This window comes from Glandiceps talaboti, chromosome 3, assembly GCF_964340395.1.
Source record: "Glandiceps talaboti chromosome 3, keGlaTala1.1, whole genome shotgun sequence".
Taxonomy (NCBI): Eukaryota; Metazoa; Hemichordata; class Enteropneusta; family Spengelidae; genus Glandiceps; species Glandiceps talaboti.
In genome coordinates, this window is record NC_135551.1 from 22,161,277 (window position 1) to 22,188,238 (window position 26,962).

Sequence of the window (26,962 nt, forward strand, 5' to 3'; positions counted from 1 at the left end):
TAGAGGCTAAGCTTCGAATCTAAAGCAAATGATTCTACATGTACAAATGTACTTGTTATTTCGTAGACCTGTAAAGTTGCTCGTCGTTGTCAGCTTTCCTTCCTGCGAGTCAAAATTTGATTATTGACGTTTTTCACGTTTTAGTTCTGGTCTTGTCACCGTCCCAAAACTCGACCCATATTCACCACATCACTGGATTTTAGTCAGATTGAACCACTGCCTCCCCATGAGTATTGTACTAGTAATTGTAATAGTGTGCAAATATAGTTGATGGACGCCGGATGATATCCACAGAAACACTATTACAGAGTAACGATGAATCTGATTGCTACTCGCGGATTACATCGCAGCCTTGACACCTATTTGCTATCTGACTCGACATAGTGTCTTGACAGCGAACGACATGATTTTCAAGCCGGATAGCCAAGTCCCAGTCTTTGGGGGTAAACACATCATTACCCACAGGGTGCTCAGGCTCATTTAGTTCTGTTTACAAATATAAACAAAACAAAATAAACATACAAGTAAACAAACAAACAAACAAACAAACAAACAAACAAACAAACAAACAAACAAACACAATAAACTGACAAATGAGTAGATACATACATGAGTATACGACAACAAACCAACGAACACCCAAACACTGCCCCCCCCCCCCCCCGAAATGGTCACATATGGAAATAACCGATTATGGGTTATTTCCATATGTGACCATTGGGGGGGGGGGCAGTGTTTGGTTGTTCGTTGGTTTGTTGTCGTATACTCATGTATGTATCTACTCATTTGTCAGTTTATTGTGTTTGTTTGTTTGTTTGTTTGTTTGTTTACTTGTTTGTTTGTTTTTGTTTGTTTGTTTACTTGTATGTTTATTTTGTTTTGTTTATATTTGTAAACAGAACTAAATGAGCCTGGGCACCCTGTGCATTACCTCCGACGAACAATTCAAGAAATTCAAAATCAAAATGTCATGAGGTAGGATAGCAAATAGAATCACGGTAGCGCTAGTCCTTCGAATCTACATGTAGGCTATAACTAGACAAGCGATTTTTACTAATTTTATAAAATATTTGCACGGATATAAATGTGCATGTACATTAAATTTCAGCAGCTATGGGTTGGCGCAACAACAAGCTTACTAAATTATTTGCTATATTTTATTCTCTGGCTTGATAAAAATCTTACGAACATAATATTGCTTATATGTTCATCTGCGACAAAAAAAATCATAAGTCTTCTATGATTGAAATATTGTCTAACATGGTGTGGTCGTTGACTGAAACATCAGCCGTTGTGGGCGCTCTTCTCATCCCTTTCTACAAAGTGGACGGGATGATAAAGACCCCCCACCCTCTGGCGACGTATTTACAGTCGAAGAAGGTCGACACTATGTCAGTAACAGTGTATACATATCAATATTCAGCTGAGATCTTTGGCTGAGATCTTTGGCCAATGAGATGTACGTAGGCATATATGTAGAAATATTCAGCTGACATCTTTGGCCAATGTAGGCATATATGTAGCAATGTTTGGAAAGTATATGTATATAATTAACAGTGAAATGTAACAACGTTTGATCCCCGAACCAGACGATTCTCTGTTTCAAATGGTATGATTTTAATCATATCTGCAGCCACTTGTAGTTTTTTTTTATCACAGACAACGGGCATAGACGTTGGACAGTCTCTCCAACGTTTATGTTTTGGTGTATATGTACTAACAATAATTCTTAACAGACGCTGAGGGCGCTGTACCAAACAATGAGAATGTTCAACAGTCGTCGTTCAAAGTTAGAAGAAATTGAATCACCGTAAAGTGACACTGTGATAAACATGTGAGACACATGACTTAAGCTTGGTCATGCGGGTGAAACCCTGCTCTGTTTGATAAAGCATAGGGGTATGTGCATATAGTTTGTATTTCGATGAAGCGTGCAGTAAAAAGTACATTATCTCTAGTATTAAAGTCTGTCTAGTCGTGTTTTACATTTTCAAATTAGTTCTATTTGCATAGATATTTTTGCTGTTGTTCTTCTGATATAACATGTTCATATATACATGTAGGTGGTCGAACGGTGCGGTACACATGTTAGATGCAACTCAAATGTAAACCATTGATGCTTTTCTTGGATTCGTGCCCGAATTTGTAAACACACCAAGGCAGCAGGGTCCAGAACTAGTTGGAGTCCGTAAACGACATTACCACCTTGAAGTAACATCAGCGAGTGATTAAATCTCAGGCAATTCGGTTTTTGAAGATCTGTGAATATTCATACAAAGTTTTAGTGACTATCAAATTCATATTCAAACTTGCACCTGAATCACAGCTATCGGTTGCCACTAAATAAAGTCACGTGATCATAATATGGAAATGACAGTAAGAGCTGATTGGCCCCTTCCTCTTATATTGGTCCTCCTGCACAGTTTGTTCGTATGCCGTTTATTTTTTCCACGCGGTTCATTTGTGCTACAATAACGTTTCACTTAGTCACCTGTAGAGGGCTTGAATTCAATAACCATTTACTACTTGTTGTGTACTTGATGTCCGTATGTAAACAATCATGTATCTGGTACGGATCCAATTTACATGCACGAAAGCTTATTTGTCAACAAGCTATTATTTTGTCGATGTTGGTAAAGTTTGAGAACGAGGCAATGATATACACATGTCATGTAGCTTTGTACAACAACGTATACGGGCAGTCATTGAGAACAAAAGTTGTGATAGAAACACCAGTTATCATGGCTCATTGGACATGGTCTAGACTAAATCTGACCAGGAGGAAAGACCATCCATTGTTAGTCTATGGGCGTTGGGGTAAAGAGATTAAACATCATTTTCAGATTCAAACCCAACGGATAGTCCAAGACTAATCCCTTTGTCTACGTTTGCTTTAATTCCCCATGATAAAACTTTACTGTGTAATTATTGTGACCGTCCATTTATGTAGTTTATATTGTAATATTCAATGGAATGCTACCACACCAGACTCAGACACAATATATCCCTTTACCTTCCAACGTAGCCCATAGGTTTGACTATCGGGTTTGACAATGCTGTCACCTTAGTTCGAACAGCGTTGATCGTCATCCCAAGCCAAGCCCGTAGGCTAATTCCATAGCATCACCATTCATATACTTAGTGTCCTTACCGAGTCAGTTTTCAGAAGTTTCACTTAATGGGGTGACAGTCTAAAACTTTCTCTGGTTCTTGTGGTTGCTTTTGTTTGATAAATGTTTTATTTATTATTTTCAAACGTCTAAAACATGTTGAAACATGTCGAGCAACAGGTACATACACAGTGGGATAAAGATATGGCATAAAATAACCACAATACATGTATGTCAGGGTACAAAAATAAATTAGAAAAACACCACAGGCTTACAATCACGTCTCATTGTACACATTCATAAACCATGACCACTTCTATTATACTATGGCCGTCGCATTCTCTCAAGCCAACTGCTGTATTGAGTGTACATTGTTTCTTTGGAGCGTACTTTAATTAGAGTTAACTACTCTTGCCCATGTGCCCATTTTTATTTGACTAAAATATTTTTAAAAAACACACAACTTTGTTTTGTGTGTGAAATTATAACCTGAATGTCGAGTGATTGGGATGACTTGTATAGCCCTGAGACTACTAGTAAGTGGGGAAAATTGGGAGAGAAGATAGGTGGCGACATTCTCCTTTGCAGAACCAAAAAGATTATGAGACTACAAGACTCTCCCAATCAGTCTACGCGTACCGTAACAGGGACAGTCTACGTTCACGATGATTTGCCGAAGCCGATTTGCTCCGAAACGTTTAAGTTGTATTTTGTACGCGTGTTTGTAGTACACTGGGATGGAGTCAGGTACGTATAGACTACTGTCTGCAGACACAGTGATCGATCGCCACATACTAGTATAGTGTCTTGTGAATGATCAAGGTTTGTGTGAAAATTCAACATATTCTTATCGATGGGTGCTGATTATATTTATGGTCCGTACCGTAAAATACAAAGTCATTGCAAGTATGTGTACGGCTACACAAACGAGTTTACCTATATAGATGATTCAATACGTACACCTCATGGATGTGTACGATATTGGGTGTAAGTCATCAAACAGTTGTAAAATGTTCATTGCCAATACTGCAACTTTAACCGGATGTTACATCTTGTTCTGTGTATTATTCCACTAAACTACCACGTGACAGATTAGACGTTAATTGCCCAATGAGACCACAGACAAGGAAGGAATGTCTTCATTGCCAGTGATATAGACGAACGTGATTTACTTGTGTAGGTACCGGCCTGTATGACGTACATACCTATGCACAAATAACTCCGACCATATTGTAAGTCAGTGATCAGAAATCGATTGGTGAATTGTTTGCTGTGACATCCATGTTCTACATAACTCAAGGATATACTTATTATATTACTACAACCCCCCCCCCCCACACACACACACCATTTATCTCTCTATTTCACGTGTTGACGAATTATAGTTAATGCGGACATACGCAAATGTTTTTTCCGCGGTTATTGTTCTAAACAATTTGCAATACGCGTTTTGATCCGAGCTCGAGTTGTGAAAAAACCCAGATAATCTGCCACCCATAGTATGTTTTAAATGTCCTCGAAGATACTAGAATCACTCAAGTATAGCGTGAAACTCTTGAGATAAATTATAATGTAGTTTCCATATATTCGAAATCGTTGGTACTGTAGCATCTGTTTGATATCATGGCAAGCAATTGCAATTGCTAGATGGTGATCATAATAATCATTATACACGTGCATGTGCACTGGTTTTGCTTTGCTTTTGCCTCAGATCACTCCCTATAGAGCTTTGGGGCTAAGCGGCATGAACTGGTGATGGAATATGATATGTAGTGAAAGTATTCCATGTGACGTTTTCCAAACAATGATGGGAACAAGCTAGATCTGTCTGTCTGTCTGTCTGTCTGTCTGTCTGTCTGTCTGTCTGTCTGTCTGTTTTCTCTCTCTCTCTCTCTCTCTCTCTCTCTCTCTCTCTCTCTCTCTCTCTCTCTCTCTCTCTCTCTCTCTCTCTCTCTCTCTCTCTCTCTCTCTCCCCATATAAAAGGTGACCAACATTTCCGAAAACTTGTCAAACTGTTTTGGTTTACTTGACTGTATAGTTATTTAGAATAGAAGAAAATCTACAACCAGTGGATTCATACACACCATCTTCTGACGTAAACAATTTGACACTGTTAAAGACGACCTAAAAAGGTTTCCCTACTAGTACTGTGTTTTCATACTTATCTAACGCCGCGCCATGTCCACCAGTCCCGTGCTTGTTACAACAACGGAGATGCGAAGATGCACAGTTGCAAAGTTGTAAGACCCATTTATACTAGGAAACAGTGCATCACTGTGTTAGACCGATAGAGATGACAAAAATAGTTTTAGTTTTAATTTGGTGTTTATTGGCAATCCAGCGAAATGTATGTATTGTCAAATCATGACGTAGTCTAGTTCTTATACGGTATACATGACTCTCCAGAACCAAAGTAAATTTAAAAAAAACTAAAAAAAAAACTAATTGGGTTCCGTGTGTAGCGTGTTCCCTTCCTGATATTGCGTCATTCGAAAACCCAAGAGACACTTCCTCGTAAATCGACACCTCACCCACATCAACTTTCACTATAATCCCTGCTATAATTGGTTCTCTCGCCGACAAATTATAACTGTGACGTGTCTTGAATTACTACACGTAGTGCTTACTGAGATCACAGGCAAACTAAAACTTTTTAATGATTTATGACTGTGAACTTCTCATGACCCTCAGTTAAGAAGACTGCGGGTGATGTACATGTATTTTATTCTAATCCGTGATATATGACAAAGAGAACAGTCGTTAATTTAACACTCTGGGTTAAATTACAGCCCCCGGGGATTACAAATGATAATTGTGTCTCTGTAGCTCATATTGTAGAACTGTGCAGACACCTCAGCCTCGGGTTGGCAGAGTAGGCTATGCCCCTTGTGTAGACGGGGGGGGGGGATACTCCCCTTATTTGAGTATACGTGTATGTGCCGGGATGCTTTTTCTAGCCCTTTGGTCTAAAATCGGGTTTGTTTTTTCTAGTTGAAGAGTCTAAAATGGGGTCCACTTTGCATTATTTTTTATTTTGCTTGGTCTAAAATGTGGTCCATTGTCCTTTACTAAATCATAACTGCCATTGATTGCCCCAAAATGTTGCCTCCCAAGGAAAATGAATTTTAATAGCTCTAAACTTCTATCTTTTAAAAACCTATAATGGGGTACTGATTTTCGGTCAGACAGGGTCTAAAATGGGGCCTGGGGTTCCCGCACTGGCCACACACCCGTACCACTGCACTGTACCAGAGCTGCAGCTGGCCACTGGTACCACCCCCGGTGGTCACAGTTAGACAACGATGTGATGTATGATTCTAAACCTGGGGCGAGATGTTGATTAATGACGATGGCCAATTCTTTTACCGGTTGCCAAGGTCACAAATTCTTGTATTTGAAAGCAACGATATCGAATTTCAACTTCGCTGCTGAATCACACAATGAATGGACCGGGGTCTCCGCGGATTGCGTCAGCCTTGTCTAACCTCGAGTGACCTTCAACTGTTTCTCACAAACATAAATTGCGCATGCGCATTTAAGTGTTCCGGCTATTGTATCGAACGTCATTGTATGTACCTCTGCAGTATTGAAAGCGTACTAAAACGATGTCTTTTCAGACCCCACCAAGCCAAATCGCCAAGATTGGTATGAAGATTCGTTCCAAGAGAATTGATATGGTTGTCTACCCTCAATTTCTTATCAGTTGAACTGGTAAAACTCGACGCGAGATATTCTAGAACGAGGTAAATATATTTATGAGCGTTTGGTTTGATATGCACATCTGATCTTCAGGTTCGTCCATTTTGAAACATCGCCAAGCCTTAAAGGCTGCGTCATAGCGTATGGTTCAAGATATTGCGAATCTTACACGAAAAATAATCAGCTTGCCATTTTGTAAATGGAGGAATGACGAATCAAACCAATGACGAGCCGGAGACTAACAAACTATACTCTTTTGTTTATCACTGAAATGTGATGCAACTATCTTTCTTTGTATCGATTTTTTAAAAATAAAATAAAAGGGTCAATCCGGAGCAGCAAAACATCTGACGTAAGCAAGATTTCAACTCTGCTATTTAGTCAGCAGACACAATTAAATTCGTATTAAGACTGGCTGAAGTAGACCCGATTTTCCTCACCATTGTCAATATGTCTGTCTGGTGTATGCGCAAGCGTTACTTTTCAAATTGCGAATTTTCTAGATGGAGGGCGTCGGACTTTGGCGCATACCGGCACGGTTGTGTCACGATCAGCTGATCGCAAACCCAAGGCTACACTCGGCATTGTTTTAACAGCGGCTCCAGTGACAGATACCGGCATTCTGAACTAGCTCTTTTAGTATAGTATTAATCAGAACGGTTCCTGTACGTGCATGACGTCCGAAATGTTAACATTGTACTAAATGCGATTACTGTAAGTCTTACAGTATATGAATGTTGATGTTTTTTGTGCGATGTTAACAGCTTTTAGAATGATCTGAAGCGAATGTATGATAACTGCTGGGGAGTTTGGAATCCGAAGTAAAAATCATATGATCTAAAGCGTTTCTGCTGTATTTTCGGGACATACCTCGAATAAAACCGCGACTGTAGATTTGAAAGGCCGATATCAAAAAGCGCGGCGCACAATTTAAGAACTTTTTTTTTCACCTATGACACAATTGGATTAAAAATAAAACTTGAACAAAGTTCACATGCATGTATTTGAGTAATTCTTCGAATTAAATATGCATCCAGGGGCTCGGACGGATGGCCGAGATACTCCTACCTCAATCCTATGTAATCATCGACATACAACATCAGCCACCGTACGTCTATGATTTCACAGATCTGACTTTCAGACTACGTGGCAGTATACTGAGTATACGTAGTGTGTGAGCCCCGAGCACAGATCTGAAATCTACAAAACTTGCAATGGACAATTCTCTTGTGTACACAATACTGATATTTAAGTTGAGAAATTCATCAAATCGAGGTATAACAGATGTCACGCTCCATCTACTAAAATCGTATGATTGTGTTCAGTTTATATATCCTCTTCATCGTTGAATTCAAACGTTTTACTAATACATAAATAGATATTTAATCATTAGGGGCCGACTGTCAAAAGTAATTTTTATTACCCGTGAACAATATGGCCTTCCACATTGAACGACTTTTGATCGTTATCAGTTAGTTCTTGACCTTTGTTCGCACTTTGGGAACTCAAGAATTTGAAGGTTTTTTTTGACAGCGGATGTTTTATGGTAGTTTTGAAACAACAACCATTATACTAATGAACCCAAATAAATAAATTATAAGAAAAAGCAAATGCATTATTACAAGGCTAACTAATGCATGAGGGGGGATTAGATACACCATTGTCCCTCTCACGGACTGTGGATAAACAGATATCTGCTTTTTTCATAAAGGAATAACCAACAGAGGGAATGTAATCGTAAATATTTCAGTATGCCCTCTTCACTATAATTGCGGTGGGGTGTCTGAAGTGCTGGTAAAGTTTTCTTTCTTTCGTCCTGAGGTAGGAACATCTAAAGCCTGTGCCTCAGGACATATATTCCATTATCTAGTTTTAGTATGAATTAATAAATCGACAGTGATAAGAATGACGGGTCAAGGGTCACACATGTCAGCATCAGCCAGGGATTTGAAGACGGTGAAATCATCACAATAGCTCCTAGCACTTCTTCACATTGGTTTGATTACACAGTATAATTGATACAATATACAAACAGTATACCATTGAAAATAACCTGTCCTCATATGTCCCCTTCCTTGTGAAAGCCTACTCCGTCAAGCGTACGTTCTCAGCTTTGTTACTTAATCGTTGCCATGGCAACTAATCGCAGCTTCATCGGCAACCCGCAGGTTTGGGGGCCATGTCACCGCCATCGCATCTATATGACAGGCGCGTGAATGGGTGTTGTAGGATTGAACGTATTGATATACATAGATGGGGTAATCGTGTCTCAACATGCCTACCACGTTTAAAGTCGGACTTAATTACTAAGAAAGATGCTGCAAGCGACGTTTTAACGTTCACAATTCACAAAATTAGGACACTGCATTAGTATGGTTCGGTACACAATACACTGAACTACTGAATAATACATGTGACCGAGGCAGTGGTTTTGTTTTGTTGTTCAGCTGTTGGCGATGAATTAGAACAAACGCTCAGCTGATCGCTGGCAAGGTCACGAATCAAACAGTGGATGCTCACAAAGAGTATACGAGTACGCCGTATATCACGTTACTATGTATAGATTTACATGTAAATATATCGCTTGACCGCAGCACATATTTAACTTATAACTTTTCGAGATGATGAACACCGGCAGAGGATTGTACATGTCATGGCACTTTGTCAACATTTTGACAGCTCCTGGGTATTTTACAAAAATGTATCACTCGAAAATGTAAAATTCAAATAAAGTGCCCTCCACGGTCACGTTACCAACAACACGATTGGCGTTCATTTTGGTGACATTTCTTCATTTGTTTAATCAGGCCTACTTGTACGTCAGCTTTCCAGATACACCGAAGCACTCTTTGCAATTTGCATGGAGTACTTCCTGATGGAAAGCTTTATATTTCATCAATTATTGATCTTGTCACACTTTCAGGAAGTTCTATGGACTAGTTAGGAATTGTGTACTAAGATGAATATTTAATAATAAACAGCTGCATTTGAAATCATATCAACTGTTACATTTTTGGTTATACGTTGTCATGGTTACACGGCATAAGTTATGATAAATGTGACATTTTGTTGAGTTTTCGAAAGGGCTTCATCAATTCGGATACAGGCTGTAAAACTAATGACCTTTTAAAAAAATATGACAACCGGCTAAGATCATTGAATATTCTCACGGCTTTTCACTCCATCAGTCATTTGCTATATAAACACCTGTTACACCCTTTATCTTCTGGGTGTGGCACCACCACCACAGTCGTCGGACCGGATCGGATCTCTCCGACCGTATGGATTTTATAGCTCAGCCCCCAGTCGAATGTCAATAAGTTATATGTAAGATGCATTTTTTTTGAGCGTGTCCGAGTTAGGGTAGTCTGGATACCAACGTGGTTTCATGGAGGTGTAAATGGTAACGATACGATAGGGACGAGACTAGAGTTATGGTTACCAGAGCGGATTTATAAGGTCACAATGTGATCAATTTGACTGCATACAAGGACAGACAGCTTGACTATCAGCTTTTTTTTTTTTTTTTTTTTTTTTTTTTTTTTTTTTTTTTAAGACCGAACTTTCGGAATTAATAAGATAATTTAGATAATTAATTAATTTCTATTAAGATAATTTGCATTATCTTCTTTTTTCATCTGTGTAGACTGTTCATTCCGTAAAGATCATACTCGGTATATTGTCTATTCGGAGCATATAATAGTAAAGATAATCTGACCCCTGGGTAGAGAGAACAATAGCTGTCACGTGATATTTTTAACGCGCACTTACTTACCATCACATATTTAAGTATACACATTGTTCCAGCCTATTGGTTAGTTGGCATATGGGCGTCGATCGGCCATTTGCAGAACAACAACATGAGTGGGAGACCCCTTTGCCGTTGCGCTAAAACTATCAGAGTATTGCATGAAGTTTGCGAGATTTGTGCCGATCAGTGACAAAGTTGACATAGAAATGATCTACACGTATTAGTTCATATGACCTCACGACTCGCTATTTTTGGAAATACAACGACATCATATGGTGGACACAGACCATAGAATTCCGTTATTTGCCAAAGAGATCACATGTAAGTAAAAAAACCCCCCGTGTTTAATATTATAATACAAATGTTTAAAACTGAGAGTTCGGTTTTTACATTTGAACCGATGTGTACTACTAAAAGTAGGTTATATGCGTATATAAAAACTGTCAAACATTACCAAAGATAGTATCAAATCCGGGAAACCGAAACCTGTCTTTTATCATTGACATTGTTACAAAATGTTGGTCATGGATATACCTGTACTGTGGACGTGGCAATGGCGTAGTCGCATTCTTTTAGGTATATATATCATATGCAATTTGTAAATCACTCGTCCAAATCAGAAGTCGCCCCATTTCAGTCGACACCAGCGAGTGACCGTACTTGAAGCCTTCAGCTACTACTTCAAAGAGACGTCTGTTTCAATGTTATCCCGCTTTCACACTACCCTTCTATATTCTCGTCTCTGTCTGTCTGTATGTCTGTCTGTCTGTCTGTCTGTCTGTCTGTCTGTCTGTCTGTCTGTCTGTCTGTCTGTCTGTCTCCCATCCTCCTGTATGATTGAAACTCAGCAAATATCATTGGCTACAACGTCGACGTCGTCTTCCTATTCTTTTGCATGGCGAACTAGAACAAAACACGTTAGAGCGACGTCGGAGATGGCCGGGGGATTCGAGAAATTACTCCCTGTAATAAAAAATGTTTATCATGATCGTTTATAATTGAAACCGGTCCATTGAATGTACGTGGTTGTTGTAGTACTGAACGGTCGTGGATGTACAGTGCAGCTTTGAATGAACTATTACAGAAGGGAGCCAGGGCTTAAAACCTTCCGAGGCGTACATCTTGCATATCAAAGAAAAACTTTGTCCTCATTTCAAATTTACTTCGATTGTAAAATATTAGTTTTGTCTATTAAATTCATGTCATATACATACACGACTTTATTCGCATTGAGAAATATAAACCCTTGTTGTCTAGAGTATTTATGCAAAGTTTAGTTTCAACCCGTCCCCATTTCCGTTAATATTATTTAATGTTTTAGTTAGTTTCATTTCTGATTTAGACACTACCAGAAAAAGTACGCTTATTATTCCCCCCCCCCCCCGAAAAAATCATTGTATCACTCAAAAAGTTTAGTACATATTTATTCGATGACACATATTTTTCGCAAATGAAAATGAGATATAAAAAAAAATGTTTTTTGGGTGAATATATTTTGGCCGGTAGGATAATATTTCGCGGTAAAAGCTGGTTGCACATTCTAGCCACACCCCAGCAAACGATGTCGTGAAAAGACAGTCCTAGGCCCGGTAATAAATAGTTCTATGTAGGATAAAAACTAAATTCTTATACTTAGGCCTCAGACCCCCTCCCCCACCCCCACCCGCTAACTAAATTGGCCAAAATTGAAAATTGTTTCAAACCGCGCAATCAATTTCAAATCAGTATACAGTAGTGTGTAGTGCTATGAATATAAATCCAATATACAGTGAATAAAAAATAGTTCCTTTGTTGACACTTTATATTTTAGTGCCATACATTTACTATAGGGAAAATTCTTCCATTTCTCAATTTGACATTTTTAAAGAAATATTTATATTTAGGGGTACAAAACATCCATCAAAAGTAAAATCGATTTTGTAGGATGAGAACTAAATGGCTCACCCACACCCCAATGTAAAAGAATTTAGTTTTATTATCCTACATTGAACTATTGATCTCGCCCCTATCTTCATTTTTACTGTACCTACTTACATTTGTTGTAAATCACGAAACTAAACGTATGATGTTCATTGACACAAGGCTAACCTTTGACCTATCGATAACGAAAGACTTTGACTCTGATATTTCTTCCGCAACACCTCTTAAGTACTCGTGACTGGTGCGTCTCGGACGGTGCCGTAAAAGAAGCTGTGTTTTACGACGTGAGTTTCTCGGAGCAGTCATTCAGCGCCGTAAACAGGCTATAAACAGGGCTCGAAATTAACCTGGTAGTCTTGAGTGGGCTACCAATTTCAGAGTGGTGGCCAAAGGATTGTGACCAATAGTCCTATATTCCTGAAAATGAAAACTGTGTTCCCTCTATATGAAATGTATGTGTTGTTAAAATACTTTCATGTCCTTAAATCTTCCATCCCTTAAATCATCGCATAATCAGTGGAAGCCTGAACCGGCTATCAGCTACAAATTATGGTAGTCCCATGACAAGAATTGGTAGTGTGTGGACACGGGACTACTGTTAATTTCAAGCCCTGTATAAAATAGTCGGTTGTTCGGACAAAATTAACAGCTGTATGCAAATTGTCAATTTAATAGTGAAATGCATTAAATTGTCAATTTAATAATGTAGTTGATATCACTGAAAATACAAATTACTTTGGTTTCCAATTTAAGGGATATCGGTACAATGAACTATTTTAAACAAAAACAATGGAAGTTGTCACTGGAACTATTGTTTCTCTATTTTTGTGCAAGTTTATTTTCGACATATCTATTCTGTACATGCTGACACGTGTATAATGACGTGCTAAATTGCCATCAACATTTTAATACAACGAATGATTATATTAACCGTCAAATAGGAGTTGACAGGTAATGCAGCCAATTCACAATTTGGTCTCTTCAAGTGACTATTTTGTGTAGTTAAAGGTTGGTCAAAATTAACGTAAAAGGGAACTTTTAAAAGAAAATCATAACCACATCCTCACAAGGCAACATAAAATTCCGCTGGCGATGGCAATTTACGATGTTGCCATAAAAAGTCCTGGGTTTTACGACGACGAGTGACCGTTAAATCTGAGGAAATTCCTGCTATTACATGAACAACGCATGAGTTGGATGGTTGGTGAAAAGTGACACGTCACGGCTACATGAATCGTTGTAAACATTATACTTGATTAGTTTAGCCATGGTTTTATGTAAAGTATTACTAACCAAAGTAAAAACCGTCTTAACTCAGCCTGTGCCCCGTTAATGCATGTCATTAATGTTTTCTCCCTATGATTTGGTGTAATTGTCCGTATGGCCCATAGAATTTGAAATGTAGGTCTACAACAGGGTCAACCATCACCACACCCATAATTTCATGACCAAGGACATTTTGACCATAGACCCTACTCATGTAGGGTCTGGCAAGAAAGCGAAATGAATATTAAAATCTAAGGTTCGAAGAACTTACCATTGCCATTGCAACTGTAATATTGGTTTTTCATATCGCTTCACTAATAACCTTAGCATGGAATAATGTTATTTTCAAGTAAAACCAAACTACATCAAAATTCATGCTATGCTATTTTCAGGATTTTTCACTGTTTTTTTTCCTAGCTCTAATGATTAGGCTCTAATGATTAGAATTAAAAGTAACTTAAATGATTTTATTTTCGAAACACATAAACTTAAACGAGCGAAATTTATCACTTTTTATGGGTAAAGAAAACCAACGCAAATGTTACTGATCATCTACAGTAACAGTGATTTGACAACATTTCTTTCAGATACAGGCGAAATTTCTATCGGGACGTTATGAATTATTTGTCGGTGACCATGAGCCTTTCAAATATCGTATAAATTGGTAGTATATGACCGCAAAGACATTTGCAAAAAAATAATAAACCAACAAGACAAAGAACTCTCAGTGTCACTGCCAACAAAGAGAAGGTCGTCACACTATCTCCGGCTTTTCATGATCACCAGAGCACAGAAGAGAAACCACGCAAAGCCAACTATTGCGTTCATTGTACATTCGGAGGTCACACCTTACCCAGGGAAAGAAAGTTACCATTGTGCAGTTGCGGTATGAGTGACTTGCAACTTATTTTTCGGTAAAATGCTTGCGCTGTATATGCGAACTATTGTGCTCACCTAAGTGACCCTGGTCGGTTAAAAGTTCGCTATTCAGTTTAAGATGATATTTCTAGACATGAGCGCAGTTCGTTTCAGGGCATATATATGCCTTTTAGCCTTTAGAAGTTGTCGTGAATCCAAATACTAGTCATTTTAAGTTAATCTGGCCTGTGTAATGGCTGAATGTGTAATTCCGTTCAATCATAGCCCCAGCATATGTACAGTCTATGGTTCAATCGTTCGTATCTGTTTTACGGCAACGTTAACGAGCCTCCCACATTTATTTCGAAATGTAGTGGTAGAAATAATAACTGGTTTGCCAGAATGGTATCTACTGGCTGAATATGTTGCTTTGCGCGCTTCACTCGTTAACTAGCTTTCCACTCGTTGAATAAGTACCTCCGTTACAATCATTCATTTCCCTGGCTACAGGCTGAATCTGTGACTTTGCCTCACTTGTTCACTAGACTGTCTACTGGATGAATTTGTTATTTGATTTCGTCAATACATTTGTTCGTAGCCGAGTCACAGATTCAGCCAGTGGACACACTATAAACCTCAATCATTATCTGAAAGCTATCGCAAAAATCGAGTGACAGCAACAACTGAATCCCAATATAGTGTGTGATCCATATGGGCAACTTGAATATTATTCCCGATATATCTAAGCATGACTAATTTGGGTCCGATTTGCATAATTAGGTTTAGGTCTGTACATGCAAAGCAGTTCTGCTGCAAAGTTTACTTTGCTGCATGGTCTGATAAAACCGAACCCCAGTCAACAACAAAAGATGACTATAAATTGGAAAGTTGTTGATTTACATAATTGTCTTCGGTTTATTTTAAGTACGATTGATAATTACACTGGGCAAATAAAAGTAACCCTATCGTGAAACGTCACCTCTTCGCAACATAAATGTCATATTATGTCATAGAATCATATCTTCTCTGAAAATTGTAATTGAAAGTTATAATTACTCATTATGAAATGCAAATAATCCTGGGGTCCAAATATTATGTTTGACACGAGGGATATCGTATACTTGTCTGAATGATATTATGCAGTCTATAGTTGAGAAAAAAATGTCGAGTCTTCAAGTTGCATTCGCTATGGATTTTTTAAAAATTTTTTAGAAGCACTCCTTTGAGTGAGTGAGTGAGTGAGTGAGTGAGTGAGTGAGTGAGTGAGTGAGTGAGTGAGTGAGTGCGTGAGTGAGTGCGTGAGTGAGTGATTGAGTGAGTGGGCTTGGTGGTGAGTAAGCCTCCTAGACTGCGCCTGAAGGCCATTTGAACACGGTATATTGTGACAGTTGTGTGACCGCTAAAATAGAATCATTTTAGCGCCACTGACCCCATCAACGGGTACGTATCACCTGTCAGCATTCCATGTCAAGTTTAAAAGGGAAAGTTTTTAGGCCGGTCTCGGGGATTATCTGATCTAAAGGAGCACATATCCCAAACGGCTATTGTGTTTACTCAAAACCATTGACTTTCAGTGTTATTACTATTTGCGCAGCGTTATCCGATATTTACATGTTACTATATAATTGTAGAGCCAGAAAGAAGATATGCTTTGCAAGGCTATGGGCTATGGCAACCTGTTGAATAACACATATTTACATTCTATCGTCACAAAGACCACAGAATCAATGAAAAGCGACAGTGCTCCGTTTGAAGGCTTAGACGAAAGTAGTTCAGTTTAATACGAGATAGACATGTCGACACTACGGAATCCACAGAGATGCGACACCAGGGGACGCGTTAACACTGACCATTGATCTTAACGACAACATTGCGTGAACAGTAATAATTAGTAAAGTCGTCCGCCAGACAGACAGACAGACAGACAGACAGAGAGATGATATAAAAGTCCAATTCAGAAGAAAACACCCTCGCACAAAGTTTCAACAAGGTAACTTTGAATGCAATCTACGACTTCTCTCACTGTGCTTATGTTTCGTAATGCCACGTAATGCCTGCCACTCTACGGGCTCTAGCTGAGCGAGAGAAAACAGACCGCCAGCATAGACGGATTTAGATTCGATCGATTTCGAGATCGTTCCGACCCTCGGTTGCAGGCAGTACACATGTAACTTGGCATACTTAGGGACTTGCGACTTCAATTCTGAATCAGCACAGTACGCAATCCCCATTATCATGACGTACGTACTACAGGCTGACATTTTCGATAATTAGGAATAACAGTGACGTATTTAAAATAGCACTTGGTGTGAAGGATAGTTGATCACTAGCATCGCCCGTCGCCCCTACATTGACATAATAATAATTATGGACAGCAGATACCCCAAAGCGTTTTCCTCCCGTTTTATTCTGGAATAATTGTCAGTGAACTTTCTAACGTTCTCTCTCTTTTTATTTTGCAGTTGCAGTATCTCAAATCGTTATTTTTCTGAAAAGTTGGTTTATTTTCTTGGTATCCAAAACATACACTTTTATTAACGATGTTGCGCGCTGCACTCTCTGGTTGGTCATCTCGACTCGTGACGTCATTGACACGACCAGCATGCTCAGCTGTCTCACTGCAAGGAACGACAAGATGGCAGAGCACAGGACCTACAGATCTGAACTTGAACCCGGTTAACAAAGACATGCCCAGGCTAATAGACTTAAAGAATGGGCAAAAGGTAAGGATTGTTTTAGTTCAGCTGTACACATATGGTGCCACGCCGTGTATGTGTGTGTGTGTGTGTGGGGGGGGGGGGCTGTTTCTGTTGATGATATTTATTGATATATTATTAGAGCCTGTTTTTGTTTCATATTACTTTTTCATAGCAACTATATGAGTGGGTCAGTCGATTACAAAAAAATATTAGAAAATCATCTTCATGATTCTCTGCTCCTGTCTGTCTTACAACTTAAGTTCATCATCTTGGGGGGTTCTGCAGTCGCGGAGATATGACAGTTCAGACGCTCGCTTATTCTTGTCAGAGAGGGCGCTGTTCCACAACACATTTGGGGCGGGCAAAATTTTAACATCATATCAATGTGGAGCTGAAAATTTGCATATCGTGCTAAATTATGTCATCATGTATGTACTAGTCTACTATGATAGAATACCCTGTATGAGTTGCACAAAACTAAGTGATGATGGATAGAGCTTCATGAAGTACAATACTGTGACATTTTGATATGCTGCAAAAGTTACACCCCCCCCTGTCCCCACCCCTCACCAAGTATGGCCTCAGCTATGCTTCTTTAATGTTAGACACCAAAAATGCTGTGAGGGAGAGTCGCTGTTCAAATAGTGAAGGGATGTCCTCAGAAAAAGAACTGTTTTTATCTTGAATATAATTTTTGAAAATTGGTTGATTTGCGGACTCTGATTTTGTATATTGTATTGTTAATATTACAGGTAAAGTGTACTTTCTCGGAAGATGAAATGACACGTCGGGTAAATGGTCTGCGGTCATTCATGGAAGACAATGGAATTGTCGCCAGTATCTTCACTTCTTATCACAATATAAACTATTTCAGTGACTTTTTGTATACTAAATTTGGTCGTCATTATGGACTAGTTATTACTATGGACAAATCCATTAGTATATCAGCTAATATTGATGGCGGTCAACCCTGGCGACGTACATTTGGTGGCGACAATGTAGTATACACCGACTGGCATCAGGATAACTTCTACTTTGCTCTTGGTGAAGTTTTAAGAGATTACACGGGGAAGATAGGGGTTGAGTACGACAGCGTTCCTTTGGATAATTTCAAGCAATTTGAAAAGGCGTTACCAGTACGACCATTGGTGGATGTTGGCTTGCCAACAATGAAAATGAGAATGATGAAATCCTCTGAAGAGATAGAGCTCATCAAACAGGGTGCTCGTATTGCTGATTTAGGGGGATATGCATGTGTTGATGCTATTACTGCAGGTGTTCGTGAACACGAAGTGGCATTGGCGGGAACACAGGCCATGGTCCGAGAAATTGCAGATACATACCCTCATGCAGAGTTAAGAGATAGTAAGTAAAACACAATATTGGCATTTAGTGTTGTAGGGTCTGCATCCAGACACAGTGCATTAAATATTTTATGACAGGTTATTTTACAAGTGCACTGATACTTCACATCATTCTGTTGTCTCTTCTGTAACATATTATGGCTGACACAGTATAATGTACTGTCATTATTTGAACAGTATAATTGGAAATGTGTATATAGACGGGAGTACATTTGTAGTTTTCAAATTTCACACACCTTGGATTCCATTCTTTTGTCACATGATTCCCATGAGTAGTCATGTGACCAACCCAGAACATCAGACTAGTAAACAAGTCCATGGTTTCAGTTTTCCTTTCACTAAATATCAATTTTGTGTAGTGTCTCAAAACTTTATATATGTTAATATAAAGAAAGTTCTATTATTTCAATCTACAAAAAAGACGTTGCCTTGTAAGTCAAAAAAGTAGGTTTCATACAAAATATATTTGTATGTAAAAACAAATCATAGATACTGTTGAAATTGACTTGTACTACTAATTGTGTTATTTACATTCTTTTCACAGCATGGGTATGGTTGCAGTCAGGTTTAAATACTGATGGTGCTCATAATCCTGTTACTTCAAGACGTATAGAGAATGGTGATATCCTTAGTTTGAATTGTTTCCCAATGATTGCTGGGTAAGTCTTAGTTTATAAGGTACACTGTAACAGGGCACAGATCCAGGTCTTACGACTAGACTATGATTAGACTTACCTAGACTGTAAGATACGTGGGGCGCCCTCACACATCGGTCAACCCCCTCCCATATCAGTGAGAGGAGGTCGGTGAGGGCAAAATGCCACAATGTATTTTACAGTCTAGATGAGTCTAACTACAGTGTAGTAGTACGACCTGGATCTGTGGTCGTAAGGTTGTCAAATGAAATTTGAGGATGATAGTGTGACAGTGTGCATGCAGGTCCAGCTTAATAGCGTCTTTAGTGCTGTACACAACTCATGATGCGTGTCGTATCCATTACGACAGAATTGCCCGAGGTCTTGCAGCTAGATTAGTCAAACACCCCTATCTCCCTGTACTATACACACTAGGTAAACTACGTTATTGAAATTGGCAAAAAATCAAAAGCAATAATACATATTTTCTAATACATGTAGTCAGCTCTCCCCCCCCCCCCCAAAAAAAAAAAAACCCCCCCAAAAAACCCCCAAAAAACAACAACAAATGAGTCATTTATAATTTGCATAATATGTACTTCATTTGATTCCTTCAGATACTACACAGCACTTGAGCGTACCATGTTCCTAAACCATGTGACTTCTGATCGGCATTTGGAATTATGGGAAATCAATTGTGATGTACATCGTAGAGGACTTGAACTTATACGTCCCGGAATCAGATGTAGTGAAATAGCGGCAGAATTGAATGAAATCTATAAGAAACATAACGTCCTACAATACAGGACTTTTGGATATGGTCATTCATTTGGAACTCTCTGCCATTATTATGGACGGGAAGCAGGTATGTATAATAAATGCTATGGAATTGTCGGCTGCATAATTAGATGTTATTCCCCAATATGTTTCTTCGTTCAGCCAAGGAAAATACGAGTGACTTAAGAGGCCTTTGTCACTATGAGTCACTAGACTAGTAGTGACAACCCCTAGGTCACAAGTATTTTCTAGCTGAAAAAAAGACAAATATTGGAGAATAACATAACTATACCAGTGCCAGTAATATCAAAGAAAAATCGGGGAAAGTAATGGCAATTTTGAACGTTTGGACTCATATTTTGAACACAGCAGAACCAGTGATGTGGGCATACGTTGTCGTGACATACACATGCGTTGTTGTGACGTAGAACAACCAGAGTATATATTCCATATTTTTTGTTGAACCTGGCTCGTGCATGGTATAATAAATGGTATAGAATTGTTAGCTGTGTAATAATTGTTATACCATGGACAAACTAAAACTATTGTTGTGACATGTTGATATAAGTTATTGAATGGACATTGATTTAATTGTACTATACTGTAGGATGGCATTTTTGATGACTCCATGATCTTGAAGTGTGTGTTTTAGGTATATCAGTATTGGTATATGTATAAGTATGTAGGTATGCAGGTAAATTCTGATACACGGCTATTTTAAACTGCCTCTGAAATCAGATCGTTGTGGTCCATGTCACTTTGAGGACTTTCAGTTCACACTATCAAACAGGGTGATTTAATATCAGCACAACAGTACAGAAGCACTACTATAACCCAGTAATCTATCACATCGAACATCAATACAGTTTTACTTTGTGTCTATCTTTAATAAGCCGAAGCCTCACTTCCCACTGTAGTATATGCTTATCTCTCATTCAGATAGCTAAACTGTTCCTGGATTCTTTTCTTTTTCAGGACTGGAATTGAGAGAGGATGTGAATACTGTACTAGAACCAGGAATGGTGGTATCCATGGAACCGATGATAATGATTCCTGAAGGTCAAGAAGGAGCAGGAGGGTATCGGGAACATGATATTCTGGTTGTAACAGAAGATGGTGCAGAAAATATCACCAAGTTTCCATTTGGACCGGAACATCTCATCTTGAAAAAATAGACAATTACGTAATATGGTAGCTGGTCCAATCAGAATCATTTCCCAGCTGCAAAAACTGACATCATGTCTATAATTAATTGTTACCATTGAAACAGTGCTCAGTACTCACAAATTTGTATTTTAACAAAAAAGGTGAAATTCAAATCACATTTCTAGCCCATTTAGTACTTCATGGGGGGGGGGGGGGATGTACAATATACACTGCTTCAGTAGGAAAGGGGAGGGATATTAATTAAAATTCCCCATTTACATATACATTTTACAGTATTTCTGATCGAGGTTTTAGAAATTCAGTGGTAGAATACGAAGTGACCAGAAAAGTTTAGAAGTACAATGTACTGTATATACAAGAAATGATATACAAACCCTTATAAAAAATACTATATGTGGAAATGGCTTGAAGAAACAATTGTGTCTATTTTATCACATTGATTGAATTTGGCCAGTGGGGGCTATTTGAATTTGGCCAGTGGGGCTATTTGAATTTGGCCAGTGGGGCTATTTGAATTTGGCCAGTGGGGGCTATTTGAATTTGGCCAGTGGGGGCTATTTGAATTTGGCCAGTGGGGCTATTTGAATTTGGCCAGTGGGGCTATTTGATTTTGGCCAATGGGGCTATTTGAATTTGGCCAGTGGGGGCTATTTGAATTTGGCCAGTGGGGCTATTTGAATTTGGCCAGTGGGCCCCCTGGGGGGGGGGGGGCTATTTGAATTTGGCCAGCGGGGCTATTTTAAATATGTAACAATCATCACTGGAATTTGATGAGGCAGTCAAGCTTTAATGAGAGATTTTTCTTACAACTGGAAGCAACTTTAAAAATAAATGTAATTGTTTCTTGAAGCTGTTTTCATTAGCTTGATTAAGCAAAAGGATGGTTCGTATCCCATGAAGGGTTATATGTGGGCTAGAGATAAAGATGTGAATAATGAAGATAGTTACTGTAATGGTATCAACTTCAGGATAGATCATGAATGTCATTTACGTTATTTCTTTATGATGAAAGAAATTTGGAATAATAAGATTGATCCTGGTGGTACATGGATGAAATGTGACACCAAGGTGACATAAAAGTTGAATGAACTTTTGTTATAAGAAGACATTCAAGAAATGCATATAAATGTTATATGTATATCACCAAATCATAGACTTTGATGAAAATAAAGTAGTCATTTGCTACCATTGTTACCAGACTGTGAGGAAAATGACCTGGTCATTTGTTACCATGGCAACATTCTGGGATGAAAATAACCTGGTCATTGGTATCATGGCAACAGACTGAGATGAAAATAACTTTACCATTTGTTACCATGAATACAGACTGATGAGAACGAACTGGTTCTTTGTTGTCAAGGCAGCATACTTGGAACATGAAATTATACAAGTGAGAAAACTGTTTACTTTGCTGTACATCAGGATACAACAGTCGAGAAACATTGTGGGTCGATTTCTTTGTTATCGGTATCCCTTGTATTCTAATGTTGATAATATAATCACACCGAATACAGTAGAATGAAGTAATATTGGTGTCTACAGTATCAAGAAAACACAGTCCAGAAGAGGGAGTTATGCAGTAACTCAGATGATGTTTTGTTACCGTACGTGATTGGACACTATGAAATCACATTCTTGACGCTTTCTTTTGTGAGTTTGTTCACTATTACTCCTGATGAGAGACAGTCTGGCGGCGGTGTGGTCGGAAAGTTTAAAACTGCCATCTTGATTTTATAAGGACTAATATCACTTCTATGCTGTGAGGAGAGACAGAATCTGGCGACAGGGTTGTCAGAAAGTGGGACACCATCATCTTGATTTGAAATGGACTAAGATCACTTCTATGCTGTGAGGAGAGACAGAGTCTGGCGGCAGTGTTGTCAGAAAGTGGGACGCCATCATCTTGATTTGAAATGGACCAAGATCACTTCTCTGCTGTGAGGAGAGACAGAGTCTGGCGGCAGTGTTGTCAGAAAGTTGGACGCCATCATCTTGATTTAAAAAGGACTAATATCACTTCTGTCATGGATATTGCACGATGATACCAAGAATCACGTAAGTAGAGTTGCAGATCAAATGTGGCACTTCTATCAAGATTAAATATCATTCCGTGAATGGCATAAGAAGATAGAGAGCATCTTGTATTAAAAGACAGTCAGACAATGAGAGATTTCTTCAAATCAAAGATAAATACTCCGTCAGGACTCAAACCCAATCCTCCAAATGAACACAAAGTGTCTTGGGTCAACATCAAATAACTCTGAACATGTCTGTGGATTTATTGAAAAGACCAAGAGAATTTCAGAAAGTCTCTCACTAACTTGGCAATCTCTCTTCACTAGTGAACAACTCACCATAGTTGCTTTTTGGACCATTAATGTGAAATCAGGCATTCTACAATGCTGAAAGGAGCAGTTTGTGAAAATTTAGCAAATTTTCAAAAGTTTGTTAAGAACGCTTTTAAAATTGAGAGAGCGGGAGTGGTTATGGTTACTTCAAACCTCAATAGATAAGTTAGCTAGAATCAATTAAATTTATATAGCCATCAAAAAGATGTATTTTCATGTATCCATGTCTATTTCATTGTTTATTATATCTGTGAAATGAATACATAATTAGCAATTTCTATTATTACTTCAATTTTGAATCTTTTGAATGGGACATACAACTAACAAATATATTCTCACAAATTAGACATACTAAAAAAGAAATGTCATAAAGTGCACCATTTAGCTAGCAATGTAGAGGGAAGTTTTCAAAGTATATGTATCTGTGTATAACTACACTGTATTCATGACTTCTGTTTACTAAGATAGACACAAACTAAAGCTATTGGTAGATTACACAAGTGGGTGATAGCAGTTCCTCTGTTGGGTGAATCTAATCACCCTGTGATCAACATAGTGTAAACATTGGAAGTCCCAAAACAGTAGACTGCAAATTTATGGAACTAGCTTTCAGCTGATATACTGCCCTACTGAGACTATAATTAAACCAACATCCATTCAATAGCTTATCACTGCTGTTGTGACAATAGCTTATCACTGCTATTGTTGTGACAATAGTTTTAGTTTGTGTCTAACTTAGTACACAAAGTCTTGATTACCGGAGTTGTACGTTTATGTTTATTATATTAGCTGATTTCTTTATCCTACGTCGGTATTAATCTTTGAAATGGATGCATTACTAAGAAAATTGTGAAGGTCTATTTTGTGACAGTTATAGAGAGGTAAATTTAACGTTAGATAAGAACAATGTAATAGCCGTAGAATTGAGTCTTATATGTAGTTATATAGGAGGATATACTTAGAATCAAGTCCTTTTTCAAGTTGATGTCTGTTTCAGTGGTCACTTTTTGTTATTTTAAAAAGTTTTTTGAAATAGACACACCTTGGTAATAATTCTGTCACACATTACATAATATCTACATGTCGAGTTTTGATAACACAATGAATATTACACTGCTTGCCATAAAAGCTTAGTGGCACAGTATTGTTAATTGACCCATACAACAATCTACTGCAATTACAGTCAATACCAATGTATGAATCACTTTATGTCAAGAAAATTGAGTGTTTGTGACAGATTTAACGTGTGAGTTCATTGACCAACTCTCATAAGTTGTATTACAATGGATTTTGAAACAGCTTGAATTGCTCTGTTGAGGTAACCCAAGTGTTCAAGCTGTTTCAATGTCCGTTGTATCTATACTGGCAATTCCATCTGTTGATGTTGTATAGAAAAAAAGGCTGCATGATTCATGCCATCTGAATGAGTTTTAAAACATAGCTTTGGTAACAATGCACACATGTTGTTTGTTAGTTAGAGACTAGCTAGTTTTCAGGGTTTTTCAGCTATCCAACAGCTTTTGCCTGAATCATTAACTATTCGGAATCTGCTATGTGATTTACATTCTCTAAGTTGAAGAAAACGTAGATATATTTGAATTGAAATCATTGTCAAATCTGATCACGAGATATATAGTATACAACTGGTAACATTGAAGTGAGGCACTTTCTCTGTGTGCTACACCCGTTTATAGCATTCATATTACAACGGGTAACACTGAAGTAAAGCACTTTCTCTATGTGCTACATTCATTTATAGCATTCATATCAAGTGTAAATGTGTACTCTTTCAAATGGTTTATTTACAAACCTAGCATGTGGCCTTTGTAATGTGGTCAATTAGTAAATGAAACAGTGTATTTTTACACTTGATATGGATGCTGTCAATGATTGTGAAAACAGTAAACGCTTTACTTTGGTGTTATGGGTTTGTAATCTACTCCAAATTGACTCGTCATGGAACATTTTCCAAGCGTTTAAAGGAGCAAGTCAGAAACTCTGAGGGATGGAGTTTACACAAAGGCAATATGGGTTATCAGGAATTATTATTTTAGACATTTCACTTAAAGCTCCAATTTGGATTAGGTTAAAATATAAGTGTGAAAAACAGTCTGGCTGAGGTTTAGAAAATGGTCCAGAACAAAAGAATGATCCATTTAACTCCACTAACACTAATGAAAGAACCTGGAATTGAAACCCTGGCCTTTAAACAACTCCACTAGGAAAGCATTTATCATACCACATAGTCATCCCCATGTCTGAATTACCTCTTTTATTGCAATTTACAACGTGTTTCTGTTTCATCAGATGCTGTTCTTATTCTCAGTTGTCTTTGAAAAAGACTTCAAAATTTGCAGTTTTCATTTCAATCGGATTACAATAATTCTGCTGATTTTTTTCTTTCTGAAAATGATTACTTTCAGATTTTTTTGCTGTCAGTGGAAAAAAATTGACATGTTCTTATTCTAGAAAATGTTAAATTGCATAATGTATGAATGGGAGATTCTTCTATTTGTAGCAGTCATAAATCCAATGCTAAGATGTTTTGTCTTTGGTAGCTCTTAGTATTGACAGTCATATATACTATGGTCAGTTTTTACTATTTCATATTTTCTTTTTTTCTCTTTCTTATTACAAATGTATATCCAAATACTTATTCATCAATATTATAATCCAAAATGTATCACTTTATGATTTAAATATGGCAATAATACATGCGTTACGCAATTGTGGGCAACTGTATGTGTCTGTGTATTTATTTGAAAACCTTCGATGTCAAACATTTTCCTGCCCCAAATATTTCTCCAAAATTCATATTTTTAGCACAACTGAACTACTGTCTAGTGTTACTAGTTCTATTTATTGAAATAGTATGGTATTGTGTTTGTTTGTGTGTGTGTGTGTATGTCTCTGCCAGCATGTATGTATGTATGTATGTATGTATGTATGTATGTATGTATGTATGTATGTATTTATGTGTGTGTGTGTGTGTGTGTCTGCCTGCCTGTATGTGTGCGCACGCACGCACGCACGCACGCATGTGCGCGCGTGTGTGTGTGTGTGTCTGTCTGCCTGTCTGTCTGTGAGTGTGACTGTGTGTGTGTGTCTCTCTCTCTCTGGAAGTAACTTAAACAAAAAATTGCCAGGAATATTACTTTAGGAATTGGGAAATACTTGGGATGACAGTTGTATGCAATTAGGTCAAACTTCAAACTTCAAAACTGCTTTGCTACTTAGCCTATGATTTAATTGGGATATCATGATGCCATATGTGGGCCATTGCATGACGGTAGTCGTCAGAAATAACATATTCATGGTTGCACAATGTATGTATATTCATGAGATGTTTGACACTGAAGGGAAGGGA

The 26,962-nt window shown here is 38.1% G+C and overlaps 1 protein-coding gene across 2 annotated transcripts; it reads left to right on the forward strand.

The window, feature by feature from the left end:
* The first annotated feature begins 6,668 nt into the window (after positions 1 to 6,668).
* LOC144433443 (creatinase-like) lies at positions 6,669 to 26,323 on the forward strand. Of its 2 annotated transcripts, none has more exons than XM_078121760.1 (6): positions 6,669 to 6,854; positions 17,068 to 17,328; positions 18,057 to 18,669; positions 19,213 to 19,327; positions 19,921 to 20,168; positions 21,056 to 26,323. In XM_078121760.1, the coding sequence occupies exons 2-6, from the start codon at positions 17,146 to 17,148 to the stop codon at positions 21,253 to 21,255; spliced, it is 1,359 nt and encodes a 452-aa protein (XP_077977886.1). In that variant the 5' UTR covers positions 6,669 to 6,854; positions 17,068 to 17,145; the 3' UTR covers positions 21,256 to 26,323. The 2 variants fall into 2 exon arrangements, with proteins under 2 accessions (XP_077977886.1, XP_077977887.1); XM_078121761.1 differs by lacking the exon at positions 6,669 to 6,854 and adding an exon at positions 10,636 to 10,882.
* Positions 26,324 to 26,962: the final 639 nt, after the last annotated feature.

Coding starts and splice junctions, on each gene's coding strand:
- LOC144433443 (XM_078121760.1), top strand. CDS start 17,146: ATGTTGCGCGCTGCACTCTCTGGTTGGTCATCTCGACTCGTGACGTCA. Junction 17,329..18,056: donor ACTTAAAGAATGGGCAAAAG/GTAAGGATTGTT, acceptor TTAATATTACAG/GTAAAGTGTACTTTCTCGGA. Junction 18,670..19,212: donor TCATGCAGAGTTAAGAGATA/GTAAGTAAAACA, acceptor TTCTTTTCACAG/CATGGGTATGGTTGCAGTCA.